The sequence below is a fragment of the Branchiostoma floridae genome, chromosome 6 (assembly GCF_000003815.2).
Source record: "Branchiostoma floridae strain S238N-H82 chromosome 6, Bfl_VNyyK, whole genome shotgun sequence".
Lineage (NCBI taxonomy): Eukaryota > Metazoa > Chordata > Leptocardii > Amphioxiformes > Branchiostomatidae > Branchiostoma > Branchiostoma floridae.
The window spans coordinates 13,553,236-13,568,667 of record NC_049984.1 but is presented as its reverse complement, the minus strand read 5'-3'; the positions used below and the strand labels follow the sequence as shown (position 1 = coordinate 13,568,667).

General features: G+C 40.0%; 2 protein-coding genes across 4 annotated transcripts in view; both read left to right on the top strand.

Moving 5' to 3' along the window:
• The window catches only part of LOC118418111 (3-ketodihydrosphingosine reductase-like), a gene marked incomplete in the record, with an annotated part of 3,584 nt that extends 3,109 nt beyond the window's left edge, over positions 1-475 (top strand). The window contains 1 exon segment of the mRNA XM_035823941.1: positions 458-475. Coding sequence (XP_035679834.1) covers positions 458-475 — 18 coding nt within the window.
• A 1,411-nt stretch (positions 476-1,886) lies between these two features.
• Positions 1,887-13,866, top strand: LOC118417264 (anillin-like). Of its 3 annotated transcripts, none has more exons than XM_035822761.1 (19): positions 1,887-2,075; positions 2,794-2,935; positions 5,856-5,951; positions 6,448-6,641; positions 6,752-6,883; positions 7,058-7,264; positions 7,383-7,492; positions 8,196-8,332; positions 8,558-8,733; positions 8,877-9,003; positions 9,166-9,227; positions 9,393-9,548; positions 9,832-9,983; positions 10,259-10,406; positions 10,520-10,675; positions 10,914-11,582; positions 11,757-11,914; positions 12,037-12,153; positions 12,361-13,866. In XM_035822761.1, the coding sequence occupies exons 1-19, from the start codon at positions 2,058-2,060 to the stop codon at positions 12,458-12,460; spliced, it is 3,057 nt and encodes a 1,018-aa protein (XP_035678654.1). In that variant the 5' UTR covers positions 1,887-2,057; the 3' UTR covers positions 12,461-13,866. The 3 variants fall into 3 exon arrangements, with proteins under 3 accessions (XP_035678654.1, XP_035678653.1, XP_035678652.1); XM_035822760.1 differs by having other exon boundaries at positions 5,856-6,014; positions 9,399-9,548; XM_035822759.1 differs by having other exon boundaries at positions 5,856-6,014.
• Positions 13,867-15,432: the final 1,566 nt, after the last annotated feature.

Sequence of the window (15,432 nt, the reverse complement as noted above, 5' to 3'; positions counted from 1 at the left end):
TGGGATTGTTCCGAGTGATTGCCCTTTTCTATTTGGGGAGCTTTGACCGTATGGTTGCACGCTGTGCAGTTGAGAGAGAAAAAGAAATGAGAGAAAGACAAGACAGGCAAAGTGCGGATTAGCACACCGGTTTTACATGTTGCACTATCAACAGAAGCAAGAACAAGGACTTTATGAGCTTAGAAGAGAAGTGGCCTTCCAGCTAGAGAAATAGTTTTAGTATGTAGAGCCTGGTAGATGAATGCTGCAAAACATGTAAATTTGTCTTTCTCAGTCAATGTTGGAGTACAACCTATTTATTCTGCTTGCATTGTTGTTGAATTAGTAGTATGACACATTGTTTCTTTATTGGATTGTGCATAATTTGCCAATGTACTTATACGTATACAACATTCCTGTACTGTGATAAATGTTGTGATTTTACAGTATTGTAAGACTGTGCCTTCATATGTAAAAGGCTATCCAGCCCGGGTAGTTGTTTTATACATGTATTGTGACCAACACAATGGAAACAAATGGCATTAGTAGGAGTCTGCAGCAAGTGCATAGATGAATTTGAGTTCTGGTACTCCCCTGTCTCATGTATGTATGAATTGTAGTGTGAGGTACCCATGCAATTTCATTGGCTGTTTGATTTCTGTTGGGAGAATAGTACCTTGTATCATTTTTATATCATGAAAACTTACGTCAAGTTGATATAATTCTGTACCACTATTTTTGTCGTTAGCAATGTGGATATTGCCAGAATAAGGATAAAGTTAAGTTGAGCAGGCGAGATGTCTCTGTCTCTGCCTCTAAATGTAAGAAAATACATGGTATATTCAGGACTTTTCAGGGACCAATTGTAGGTTCCTTTTTCAAGTAACATTTGATTTGGTCATTCCTTTGTATCAAATGTATCAAACTACATTGTATAACATAATTTATACATACTTTTTTATACACGTCAAGCCTGTTTTAAGTTGTCTTTTCTTGCTAACATTTAATAGTTAGATCTATTTTGTCAGGAATATATTATACCTCTGATCCATCAGATTAGAAATGGATGAGATGGTCCTCGACCAGTCTCTGAAACAATTTTGCAGCTAAACACTTCTACTGATCAGGAATTGAAGCTTTGTATAAGTATGTCAGTGGGTAACACATAACTGGAGTTGTATGGTGTATGTTTCCATGTTTATAAAATGTGGATTACCCAGAATCCTGTTGCATTGTTTATTTGTTATTTAATGTTGAAGTTTCACTTTCTGGTGGTGATAAGATCATATTCTATTAAACGCAATCCTAAACAAAATTAAGAGTAAAGCCACAGATACCTCATGAAAGCATAGCAAAAGTGTTTGTGTTTTTTGTTTGAAAATTTATTCATTCATGAGAAGCTCAAATCGCCCAGCAGGCCGCATTTCTTTGAAGTCATGAGGGAGGTAAGGGTCAGATAAAATATAACAGATATAATGTTAACGTTACAGATTACATTGAGTCCTAATAAAATCTATCAACCTATATCTATGATAAGTTAAGTTAGAAGTCATTTGAAAATTTTCTGTCATTCGGGACAGTTAAACAGCATTGTTTTATGTATGCATGATACTATAATAAGAAATTTCTCGAATTTACTACTTGTACAACAACTTTTAATACTAGTTCGTGAGCAGTGGGGCGCTGTAGTTACTCTCCAAGCAGAGGTTGGTGGGGAAAATCGTGACCTATTCTTATCATTTTTTTTTCGACCGGCCTTCCCACCAACAAAAGGCCGGTCGAAAAAAAAAATGATAGGAATAGGTCACGATTTTCCCACCAACCTCTGCTTGGAGAGTAGCTGTAGTGACGTAATGGCAAACGCCCACTGGTTACTGTCCCTACCTCTGCAAATAATGGTATCGTCCAGCTATCCCAGCGTTCTGTTCGGCACGCATGCGGCCTGGGACGCGCAGAATTTAAATTTCCAACCGAAGACCAACGGATCGCACGGAAGCTCCTGAACCAAGAGTCGAGTTCTGTTTACGTCGCTAACTTTCCACGCTTTGGGAAGGTTTTAGCTGGTACTGGTGTTCACAATGGACCCGTTTACAGAGGTAAGAAACCAGAGAACCATCTTTCTTCGTTTCAGCTCAGATCCGACTTTAGAATTTGTGTCTGGTTTCCGAAAAATTTTCCCAGTGGTGACACCGCCGTAGACGGAACTACTGTACATGCATGGTTGCTTCAATGATCCAGCGAAGGCAATAGATCTTCTTCAGATTCTATTTTCATACATTGTAGGCACTGGTGTCTACTCCAATGGGCAACATAATGTGTATCTGCAACGAGAAATTTTGGACAACTGATACTGAATGATGGATATTCAAAGTTGCAGGCACCCCCCACCCCACCCACGGTCAGGCCAACAAACGTTTAAAACGACCACGATTTTTCTTTTCAAATGGCCAAGCAACTCAGTTTTTGGACACACTACTTTTCACAGTTTGTGGGTTGCTGGGACGAGCTAACCAGACACATTTTAAATCTTGGATTCCAAAAGTGTCTGTTACATACTATTAGTATGATACCTACAAATTGACATTTGTCATGCCGAACTTGGAGATAGATTTAAAGTTCTAATCTATATTTTCTAGGGTCCTCTTTGTCTTCAGGACAGGCAAAACTGAAAAGTGAGAACTTGGGCATCATCTGACTTCCTGACCAATTCTTCCCACATTTATTCAGTAGTTAGTAATCAAATGATCATCATGCTGTACCAGCAATCGGACTTCAAGTTTTCTGTATGTGACTATTGTCCTGTTTCAAAATTAGAAACTCCTGGAGCGAACTCGTCAGAGGCGAGAGCTATTGGCCCAAAAGATGGCAGAGAGGCCCACACCGACTCCTCGCAAGCGTGTGTTGGAGAGAATGCCACTGAGGGAGACTGAGAATGTTCAGGACAATCAGGATGAGGGTAAGTTATTGTTCAGCACATGGATAGGGAACAGGTCTGACAAGTTATCTTTAGAAAGGGGTGTTCATAATTATCATATTCAGCAGGTGTGAATCAAGAATTCAATAGAAACAAATTAGCATTTTAAACCCCTTTCTCTAGAGTCTAGTGTTGGCATTGCATACAATAAGGTAAAAGAATTGTTATCATTGCTTACCTATTGTACCACAGAGAAAAATTAACATCTTTATAACTGCAAGCTGGCACCTGCAATGGCTTTTATAAACTTTTGAAGGTTGAACATTCTTTGAAATATTCATACATAATGATACATACTAAGATGGAATCTGTTACTAGTACTTGTCTACCCTTTGACAGAATTTGACTGAAAAGTTGTTATAAAGATAGAGAACACACATGGCAACATATCATGGCTACATACTAGTAAGTACATGTATAAACAGCTGCATGGTTAATACATATATATATTATCATCTCATTTGTATGCAAGTCATGATCATAAAGGCTACACCCAGACATCACACATGTGGCATTCATGTGACAGCTTAAAGGTTATCACAGATTGGCCCTCAGGCATCTCAGGGTCAACATGTGGTTTACTGGTAACTGACACACCAAATTTGGATCCACTGGCTTCGTTTGAGTTTAACATTCTGAGATTTCTTCCAAAGTAGCCATTGATTATGTGCATATTCAGATTTACTTCAGATTTAGTTTCTACTGGTGAGCAAGTTATGGTGTGATTTTTGACCTACTGTAATTGTACTTTCACAGTGTGTCAGAAAAAAAAATATATAATTTATATCTTGCCTCAACCTATCTACGTTTCACAGTAATGAGTGAGGTGTCAGTTACAGGAGGAATGTAAGAACTGTTAGACAATGTAAACATATGGCAGGACATGAGCTCACTCAGATCACACCAGGACCTGTCAGTGTCACTTTGTCCTACTTCCTTCCTCTATCCTTGGCATGGAATCAATGCATATAGCAGTTTGTTCTTTAAAAGCAACCAAAAATTTCTAGCATACCACAAACTCTATTCACACCTTTTTATTTCGTCAACTGCCTAGTGGCCACTTCCTGTACTACTGTAATCCTACGTAATATATAGAACATTGGGACGAATCCTTCTATTGGGAATAAGGGTAGCTCTGCCCACAATGGGGTTTCTTTTACACCTGATTTTTATGACATTGGGTCTTTGTGTTTTAATCCTCTTTAATCCCCTAGGCAATTAGCACAGTGTGTGAGCTGACAGGAGGTGCAGTAAAAGTCGTGTTGTACTATGAAAAAGTGTGGTCCTATTTTATGGAAATGAGTTCATAGTATCACACTTTTCTGCACTATGGAGATATAAACACAGTAATTAAGGCCATAAAGAGTGGTAACTGAGGCGTTTGGGGGTGTTTTTGGTGTCATGAAAATATCATGTTTGGATAATGCATGGGTCTTTAGTTTTTTTAGGAAGTACCTTATTGCCTAAAGGTGATTTATGCAAATTAGCATGACGTCATGATGATGTCATAGAGAGCTATATGGCCACGCCCATTTGGGGAAAAAATGCCAGAAAAGTGTTTTGCCCCGCTTGTAATTCGACGATTGTTGTTGATACTTTACAGTAATGTATATAATGGTCATTTAAAAAGATCTGTGCGTGGATTTCGTCATATCGTGTAATGCTGATTTTTTATGAATATTTTTCCTCGAATTTTTATTACCCCTTATGCTACCAGCAATTGGGAGCACTAAATAGCACCCTTTCGAGGCGGCTGCGCGAGACATTCTACCTTACAGGGTATATTTCAAAATAAGATCCATTTTGACTAATTTTGATGAACAGTTTTTGGGGCGTGTCGCTCCGATAATCACATTGTGGTGGTAGTAGTGACACAATCCATTTTTATAGATCATAAAAAAATCAAAATGATATTTTGAGGTCAGATTTGTATTCGGCATGTGCTAAAACCTCTGTATACCAAGTTTTGTTCTTGTATCTTCAAGGAGAGGGAAAATATGGTGTTTTTGCATATTTAATTAGCTGACTCATATTTTATTACCCCTGGAACTCAATTATTCAGGATTATTTATCATTTATGAATTAGATATGTAAATTTCATGGCCATAGTTAAATTCAGCATGTTACAAAACCCCAGTATAGCAAGTTTTTTCCTTGTATCTTGTATGACTGTGGAGATATTGTAATCTTGCATATTTAATTAGCTGACCCGGAGAAATTATGGCGTAATTTTTAGGCCGTTGATGGCCATAACTCTCTAACGGTATGTCCGATTTTTTCGCAATAAAAACCATTCTATTTCTTTCACTAAGACCTATCCAATGATGTCAAGTTTGAAAAGCTGTGAAGAGTTTGAAATTTTTGTGTAATTTGAGACAGCTACTTTGACCTTGAAATTTGGCCAACAAAAACAACATTTGATGGCAAAGTGTTCTATTTTTATAAAAATAGAAGTACCTATCTACTAACATTGATGGTTATTTTTCGGAAAGAAATCTTGCTCAGACATACCTCCTGGCTACCTTAATTAAAGGGCTCCCATTGGCTAAGGGGTAGTGGCCATGTTCTAACAATAGTTGAAATCTATACATAATCACTTTCCGACATATGTGCTATTCTTCAAAAACAAATACCAGAAGAAAGCAGTAAATTTGTATAAAAGTTTTTACATATGATTGAATGTTTCTAAATTCTGTATTACTGTAATTGATATGAGTGGCTGTTAGCTGTATCATGTTTTTATTCCTCAGCAGCATTTTCTCATAAATGTCTAACCACTGATCATACAGCATTATTGATTCTACATATCAGTAAAAAAACTGAGGTACCAGTAACCACAACCACCTTTTCAGTTGTATGCAGAATTGCAGATAGACTGATTTGCTCTTCAATTTTCCCTCAGACTCACCCAATAAGAAGCCTCGGGCACACACCACTGACCAGACAGAAACTAAGACTGTTGCAGTGGAGAAGCTGCTTGGTAAATCCACAGGCCACGGTACGGCAGGACTGCGTTCTCGTATGCAGGAACTAGCCAGTCAGCGCAGGAAATGGGAGCGAGGTGGCACTTCTATCTTGACTTGCTATGTCATGTAGCAGTGCTTGTAGCAACTTTTCACCCTGTCACTGCTTCTCGTAGACTAGAAAAGCTTACTGCAAACTGCTTGTCTTGAGTGTATGTAGTTATACACATGGAATATGGACAAAAGTTCTATTGTCAGTGGACCAATACTAAAGTGGTTATCACTGCAGGCTGAAATGTCCAAGAATATCTGCACAGCAAATCATAAATCTGCTTTAATGAAGAACTTATAAATGGCATGTCATTGATGGAGTTGTCCCATTTGGTAGGGTTGGGACCAAACCTGTACAATAACACAATTTTTCTGACAAAGTTATTCTAAAATAAACTGTAGTAGTGAAAACTAATATTTCATAGAGAAGGTTTATAACTACTGTGTGTTCTGTTCTGATTCTTAGTTTTGCCCCTTCAGGTGAGGCATCAGCAGAGCAGGAGGCACCAGCTGTATCCAGTTCTGAGGATCAGCCACTCTCCCCCACACCCAAGCCAAGAGCGCAGCCTGCATCGGGATCCTCCTCCAGCAGGGGGCGCTTTGCTCACCTGGCTGCAAAGCAGAGTAGCTGGGAGGATGACACCCACAACCAGGGATTTGGTGCTCTGCACAGGGTAAGAGAAAGCAAAAGAAAGAGTATATGAGTGATAAAATTTCAGACCATGAAAGTCTCTCTCAGTAGCAATATGTTTACTCAACACGAATATCTTTTCAAATTTTTCAGGAGGAGAAGAAAAAGCAGGCCCCTAATGCTCCCGCACAGTCGAGTGTCCAGAAACGCCAGGCTCCCTCCATCCCCAAGGAGGAACCACAGAAGAAATCAGCCAACACAGGTGGTGGATTCTGGGGAGGCAAGGTAATCATGGTCTCCATACCATGTACATTATGTACAACTTTCAAGCCTTTCAACACAATCTTGGTACTCATTTTAATTGTACTAGTTGTAGTGAATTATTTCTCTCTATATATATATCTACAGCTGTAGTGAGCCAAGCATCTGTTTTGTAACCAGAATTTTTTTCCTTGAAAGGAGCCCCGTCTGAGCGTTAGTGAGTCAAAGCCTGTTCACAAACCGACTGTGAAGACTACTGAAAACAAGAAGCCCACGCCGGCCCCTGCTAGTGACAAGCCTGCTCCCTCAAGCCCCTTTGTAAGTGGCAGAGCTGCGCTGTTTGACAAACAAACTCCGAAACAAACTCCAACAAGAACTGTCAAGGAGACAAAGCCTCGGACCAAGGTCAGTACCACTCAGCAAATGTCCCTTGATTTATATACTAGTACGTGTATTTAATCAACTGAAAGGTTTGTCATCTTCATGTTTGTTTTCACGTTAAATTTTTTCTTGTCCTTTTCAGACCTCCCAGCCCCCCAGTAAGGAGACCAATGGTGAGGTTGTGGAGGAGAAGCCAGTTTCTGTCAGGTTTGCTGCACAGCTGTTTGCAGCTCAAGAGGAGAAGGCTAAAAGGTGTGTACTATATGGCAATAGTTGAGCTGATTTGAATTAGTTGATGACAATACAGTCAAACCCTGCCCAAGTAACCACCTCTTCATAAGGACCACCTGGGCAGTGTGACTGGCGACCACATTTGGGGGTCCCTTTAGGCTTAGTTAATTTTTCCCATTGGCACCAACACCTAGAATGTGAATAGTGACCATTTGTTCATATAGACAAGATTTTATTGGTCCATGTGTGCTCGTCATCTTTTCTAGTTCATGTTTTGCAGGGTTCTCCCCAGAATTTTTTAGTATAGTGGAGGGGCTGGCAAAAATAACCCGCACCAACGCGCTGCACTTTCATGAAAATGGGTTCATTTTGCAATGACAGAGGGTGTCAAATACTACAAGTATAATATACTGTTGTTATTCCTTTGTTGTGGCAAAACTACTATTGTTTTGATCATTGCTCATTCACAAGTTTTTGCAGACAATGCTGACTGGAAAAGTGATGCCACTTGGTACAAAAATCTGTGAATTGTCATTAATCTTAGCAAAACTAACAAAGAAAATAGGGAAGAAACACACTAAATTTGAAAAATAGTATAGTGGAGCTGGCTGAGAGTATAGTGGAGGGCCTCCCTTATTCCACTCTCTGGGGAGAACCCTGTTTTGAATGAAACTCGTTTTATGTATAAACCTAACACAGCAACCATTCCATTTTCCCATGATAGGGAAGCTAAAAAGACTTGGCTGGTGCAAAAAGAGAAGCTAAAACAGCCTGCAAAGCCTGCTGGGAATGGCAGGTTTGGAGACAGGGCTCCTGCCAAGGAGCCTGTGAGAGAGACTACGACCACGCCCGCTGAGCAGGGTAGGTATTTTGGGTGGAGCCACCTTTTGTGCTAGACAACATACTGGGACAGAAAATTTATCACACCTTACTTTCTAGAATTGTACTGAATGGATGCAGTCAAAAACAAAACATGTATAAATCATTGTCACAGTGATGAGTTCAGTAGAACAACCTACAGGTTATTGAGGAGAACAGACTGAGCATACAGATGTAAGTTAATGACAGCGTTTAAACACACCACAGGAACTGCTGCCAAGAAGACTGCTCCAGCCACCAAGTCCGTGCATGACCGCCTGAGAGAGGCCGCCCAGAACAGGCAGCGGGAAAACGACCCGGCAGCACAGATGAAGAAGGAACGAGCGGCAGAACTGGCCCAGCTCAAGAACCGCTGGGAGAAATGGGGAGTCAAGAAAGATGAGGTAGCAGTTGTTGTACTGAACCTTTTGAAGTTTTGTGCTGAACCATTTCTGTCTGTATCTGCACTTTTTGTTTACGTCGTGTGAACACCATCAGTAGCTCCAAGCCAGTCCATGTAAACATGATGTTGCCTGTTGTTTTGCAGGAGACCCCAGCTGAGCCTAAGACTGAGTCAGCAGCTCCCTGTTTCACACCGTGGGACAAACCAAAACAGAGACAACAGGAACCTGAACCTGAGAGTGAGGAGGATTCAGAGGAAGAGGAGATGTCAGGTAGACATGTAGTTTTATGACATTAAAAATGACTTATTAGCAATTTGAATAGGAATGCACCTCTCCATTTTTAGTCTACCTAATTCAAATTTCATGGCATTTGTTGACATAGAACATTGAAGCTTTCTATTTAACAACATTGTTCAATGATTGTTTCTGTAGGTGTTGAAGAAAGCAGTGACAAGGCAAAAGAACCAGAGGTGCCAAGTGCAGAGGTCGAGGAGGTAAATATTTGTTACTATGTCACAATGCAGGTCTCTTTATTGTGTGTAACATTAGATTCATATCATTTGCAGGCAGACAGTGCAACAAAATGTGAGTTGAATCAATGAATGTAGCACCCATTGTAGAATTCATAATATTCATGCTGCCTTGGCTGACCTCTATAGGATGATGATGATGATGATGAAGATGACGAAGAAGATGAAGAGAAGAACACGACAAAAGCCTTAGATGACCTGCTGGATGAGGTGATAGACTCTCCCCCAGTAAAGAACCCCACCCCACCTCGCAAACAGGAACCCAGCAGACAGGAGAAAGCAAAGGTTGGTTCCCTCAAACATATAACTATGGTATACATTGATGTGTGTTCACACAATTTGGCTTTTGCCCTTTATTTTTTTGGTATTTGCAACCAGCAACTTATTACTATTAGGGGTTCCGAGCAGGTTAGATGGACATAATTTGTCTTTATTGATATGTTTTCTCAAATCACCATTTCAACAACAACACATGAGGTTCGAAGCAAATTACAGCCAGCAAAGAATTGTGGATTCAACTGACTTTCCAATGACTGAGTAAATATAGCAATTTTTCCCATCCTTGCAGAAGGTGGCCTTTGCTGCTGAGACAACAACTCCCAAGATTCCCAAGTCCAGTTCAGCAGAGAGTGTGGTGCCGTCTTCTGTGGAGGAGGTAGAAGAACGGCCGCTCATGTATAGTTTGGAGTGTTATCGGTCCATGCGCAAGTCCAAGTCAAGGTTTGTATTCAGGCAGTTTTATAACCTTGTGTTGTGTAGTAAAGCATTTCAAGAAACAACATTATCAAATAATACAAAGCTACTACCTCAGTAGATACAATATGCAGTATATAATAAGTAGAACTAGATTGAGATTGAGAACTACATCTTACATGACGGTTGAATAAGAGAAGATGGGCTTAGTTCTGTAAATACATGTATTTTATCAAGATTTTTACATTGCTTTCAAGGACACTGACAGATAGCCTGTAACCCTTGCTTGCCCTGTGTTCCAGGCCCAATGCTGTCAAAACCATAGTGCGGAACCACAAGCCCACCATCAGCACTAGCGATGATGATGACCCAGCTCCTAGTCCAGAGGTCCCAGCCAGGCCCGCCCGCCGGGTACCCATCAAGGACAAGGTCAAACATCTCATGGAGCAGGTGAGTACAGCAGATCAGGGGCATTCATGAATATGAAGAAACAAGAAGTTTTTTTGTTTATATTCTTTGCCATTAAGTACTTGTACTGACCTGTTAGTGTCTCCCCTGGTCAGGTGGCCTCGCAGCAGACCATCGTCCACCAGGCGAGCCAGGCGCTGAACGTCTGCCGGGATGCTGAACACGGGAAGGGCTCAGCAGAGGAGGTGGAGGCCGAAAGGTTGCTGCTGATTGCTACTCAGCGGCGTCTAGCTCTGTTAGCAGAGACACAGGTATCAAGGCTTATACTTGAATGTGTTTAGTTGTCCAATTTTACTGATCTCATGACCACCATCAGTGATGGTATTTGTTGCAAATGTCCTACTGTCTTATAAATGGAAATCAGATGAACAACTTGCTTTCATGCTTACTCTATCCATCAAGCGGCTAAACTGTTTATCACCTTTGTTTAAAATACAATGTGCAATCAGTATTTGTGGATTAATGTGGATTTGTTTTCCTGTCTGCCAGCGTCTGAAGAACCTGGGCCCTGACGGTGAGAGGGAGGAGTCTATGGAAGGAGCCAAGCCATGCCGGGGGACCCTGACCATCACTGACATCAAGCTCCCTCTGAAGGGCGAGTACCTCTTCTCCCTGAAGGAAGGGAATGTCCCAGGAGATGACTACTTCTTCTGCCTGATCTACAACGGCCCAGAGAAGGTCATCCCCACCATGATGCTCAGTACGGCCGACAAGATCGCCGGGGACAGCATGTGGTTCACCAATCACATCGTCCTCAACAACATCAACAGTAACTTTGATGTCAAGATTGAGGTGTATAACATGCGTATGAAACGTCTCAAGCCTGACAACCAACAGAAATCTGCCCTGGGGAGTCTGCTTGGCATGCCCTCCCCCAAACTGAAGAACCTGGCACCAAAGAAGATCTTCACCAACATCATGGGGAAAGACAACTCCATGAGTCCCCTGCTGCGAAGCCTGGGGGGTCCCAGCACTGTTCGTAACAGCAACTTTGTCCTGATGGGGGAGACGCACATCAGGCTGTGTGACGTGCGGAAGACCCAGTTCACCCTGGACAAGGTTCCGTTCCTGTCCCCCCTGCAGGGTCATGTGCAGGTGCGCATCCACTGCCACATGGACAGTGGTGTGGAGGAGAGGGGCTTCCTCACCATGTTTCAGGTCAGTGTCTAATTCCTTTGAACATGTCAAAAAGACTATTACTCATTCAATCGTGTATGTTTTCGGTGTACATGTCAGGACGTGGTAGTTAGATGGATGTCAAAGACTCTGTCTGTTTCCTCCATAGCTCAGGTCTTGTAATCTTGCTTGTCTAATGTAACCTTCTTGTTTCAGGATGTGGGTGGCTTTGGTTCCTGGCACCGTCGCTGGTGTGTCCTGTCCAACTGGCGGTTGGCGTACTGGACCTACCCTGACGATGAGAGGAGGAAGGACCCTATCGGAGTCATCGACGTGGGCCAGTGCATCACCAAGAACATCACCACTGTGTCTAGGTGAGTGGGGATTAGGGCTTATGATGCTTTCATGTAAAGTTCCACATTACATTCATAAATATGAACAAGAGACTTATAGTTAACTTATAGCCATATTGATTACTTGGTTTGGTTTGTTGCAGAGAGTGGTGTGCCCGTCCCAACACCATCGAGATTCTGTGTTCCCGACCAGTGAAGGATGATGACAAGGACACCATTGTGGACTCTGTGGACTGGAAGAACAAGACAGTCACCACCAAGTAAGATTACTCTGGCATTGTTGTTAGGCTTAGGATTTGTTTGTCAATGAAACTCATTAGTTGTTTAACACAGTTAGGCAAGTAGCATTAAGATGTAGTATGTGTCTTTTTTTACACATTTATCTGTCAAATTTCAACAAACATGTAGCACAGTGAGCATATCTCAGTCAAATGTCTTTATTAAAAGCCTGTCTTGCTGTTTCTTAGGCACTGGATATCAGCAGACACCAAGGAAGAGCGAATCCAGTGGATAGCCCAGCTGAACAAGGCTCTCACCAATCTGCGCATGTGGTCTGCCAAGAACTAACTAACTTCAAGCCATTTTTATATTCAATTCTGTGATATCTGTATGTAATCATGTCTTTGTATAGCAATATTTTAATGACATCATTCACTTCTGTTTCCTGTCCATCTCTTCATACTGTACTTTAGAGATTCACAATCACTATCATCAATAGTACATGTATTATAGAGGGTCCAGTGAGGTAATATCATAAATGATAAAATAGTCACACATACTACTTTATACCACTTATAAGTGCAGTCAAGCTACAACAACTCAGATATCACTATGGAGCTAGTGTGCAACAGTAACTTGTGGGAAAAGGGCTTAAGAGTTAAAGTGGGCAGAGAAAGTACTGATTTTCAATCCCATGTTGTACATAGAATCTGCATTATTACCATACCCTTATCATTATGATAATTTGTTCCAAATTTGTATGCATGGATAAGGGGACTCCAGTGTGTTAAATAAATAATCTAGATTATCCGATAAGAGCTTCACATACATTGTACACTTACAAGTAATCATGCTCTAAAACTGTTGCAATATGTAATCAATATAACTGAGCTATAGGACATGGTGGCTGGGCCAGGCGTACGAGAGCTGTGGTGTTTTGCATGAAGGAATCACCAAAAGCTGTGCTGAAAGAATATAGACCAGAAAAAAAGGAGAAAAGGCGCTCCTTTGGGGAAAGGGTTGAGATTGGGCAGCATTGTGAAGCCACATGGAAGTAGATTTTTCAAGATTACATTTTGATTTTTAAGTATTGTTAATAGATATGTATTCTTTTTATAGTGATACTAGACTATTACTAGTATATTTTCAGTTACACACTATACATACAGTAGAGGCAAAGTCTTAATGTCCAAACAACCAGCCACTTCTCTTGCTAATGATAATATTATTTGTATCTGTTCATGTCTTATGTTACTGTAGCTACATCATTCAAAATGCTCATATCTTTGCATGTTCTAACCAGTTATTGCAGTATTAGTACAAATGTATTACAGTCCTGATAATGGCACAGATAGACATTATATCATGACAATAGAACAGGGTTAGAGGCTGTGGTAATTTCATTAATAAAGATAAATGTTTCATACATGCAATCTGTAACTTAAAAAAATTGATGAAGGTTTGCAGCTCTGTTGGTCAGTCTACTGTAATCTGTTCAAAACATGACAATCCAGTATAACTGGAATGAAAGAGTAGTGTTGTAGTCTAGGATAGCACAGAAGCTGAGACTGACTTTGTATATAAACATATATGCCTCCTCATAGGCACAGGGAATTGTATACTAGTAGCTACCTGTGTCCACTGTCACCTCTATCTTACAATCACTCAACATTTGGTGTAGGGCTCTCCACTCAATCTGACTTCTTTAGTTTTAAATTGTATCTTCAAAATAAACATATCTATAATACCAATGACCTTACTGGTCTGTTTTCTTTCTTGTGGCCTTCATTTTTTTCTTGTCACTTAAGTATCTTATGTGCTGAATCAAGTTGCCTCATCTTTAGAATACACTATTAGTAAGTAAACTCCTTAGCATAATACAATGTAATACAAAAGTGAAACAAATATATGTGCATCCTTGGTGCTGAATGATTACTAATGCAGCCCACCAATGTTACATAATTGTGTAGACCTGCCATTGGTGATGCATGATTACAACTACAGTCCACCACTGATATGATTGTGTTGACCTGTCCTTGGTGCTGAATGATTACTGGTACAGTCCACTTGTGTGGTGTGATAGTGTAGACAGTACAGACAACCATATGAAAATATGAATCCTAGAAAAATAACATTTAAGTTTCACTGATAACCAAAACAAAAGAAAACTTTGACTCTTTGACTCTGTAGTAAGATGTGATATAAGACCAAGCATTAAAACAGATCATCAAGCAATATTCCTTAAGATAAGCCTAAATACAAAAGATAAAGGATATGGCTATTGGAAACTAAACACAGAAGTTCTGAAAGATGAAGAATATTGTGAAGGGATAAAAAAATTAGTTGAGAATGCAAAAAAAGAGGACAGTGATTTACCACCAAGTTTGATGCTGGAACTGTGTTATGTTAGAATCAGGGACTTTTCCATATCATACTGTAAGAAAAGAGCTAAGGAAAGAAAAAAGAAAGAAACAGAACTGACAGATAGAGTAAAAGCACTCACACTTTACCTAGAGAATCAAGAAAAAGGTGATGATAAAGCTGAAACTGAACTAGAAAGAACAAAAACACAGTTAGGAAACTACTATGAGGAAAAAGCTAGAGGAGCTTACATAAGAGCAAGGGCAAAGTGGATAAAAGAAGGGGAAAAGTGTACAAAATTCTTCTTAAATCTAGAGAGGCACAATGCTACTCAATCCAATATTGACATGTTAAAACTAGGAGATAATGTGATCACAAACCAAAATGAAATATTAACAGAAACAGTGAAATATTATAAAGACTTGTATACACAAGAAGACATTAACCTGGAAGAGGTGGACAAATACTTGTCTGACATAGAATTAGATTGCACCCTAAGTGATGAGGAGAAAGAAAAAATAGATTCTCAGATCACAATAGAAGAATGTGAACGTGCATTAGAGAGTATGAAGAGCAACAGGGCTCCAGGACCAAACGGGCTCCCATCAGAGTTCTTCAAAAAATTCTGGAGTTTATTAGGACCTATTATTTTTAAGTCCTTTATGGAAAGTTTTGAAAACAAAACCTTAGCATATTCACAAAGAAAAGCACTGATAAAACTACTGCACAAGAAAAATGAATTACATATGTTAAAAAATTGGAGACCAATCAGTCTACTCAACTGCGACTACAAAATAATTGCATTTACGCTTGCCAATAGAATTAAAACAGTTATTTCAAAACTTGTTCACCAAAATCAGACAGCATACATAAAAGGACGATTCATAGGTGAAAACATAAGACTAATAAATGACATAATATTTTATACAAAACAGAAGAAAATATCTGGTATACTTTTG

Bases quoted from the DNA above. Each gene is read 5' to 3' on its own strand.
- LOC118417264 (XM_035822759.1), top strand. The intron at 9,549-9,831 runs GTTGGTTCCCTC...CCATCCTTGCAG, and splicing joins GCAGACAGGAGAAAGCAAAG to AAGGTGGCCTTTGCTGCTGA. The intron at 11,583-11,756 runs GTCAGTGTCTAA...TTCTTGTTTCAG, and splicing joins GCTTCCTCACCATGTTTCAG to GATGTGGGTGGCTTTGGTTC.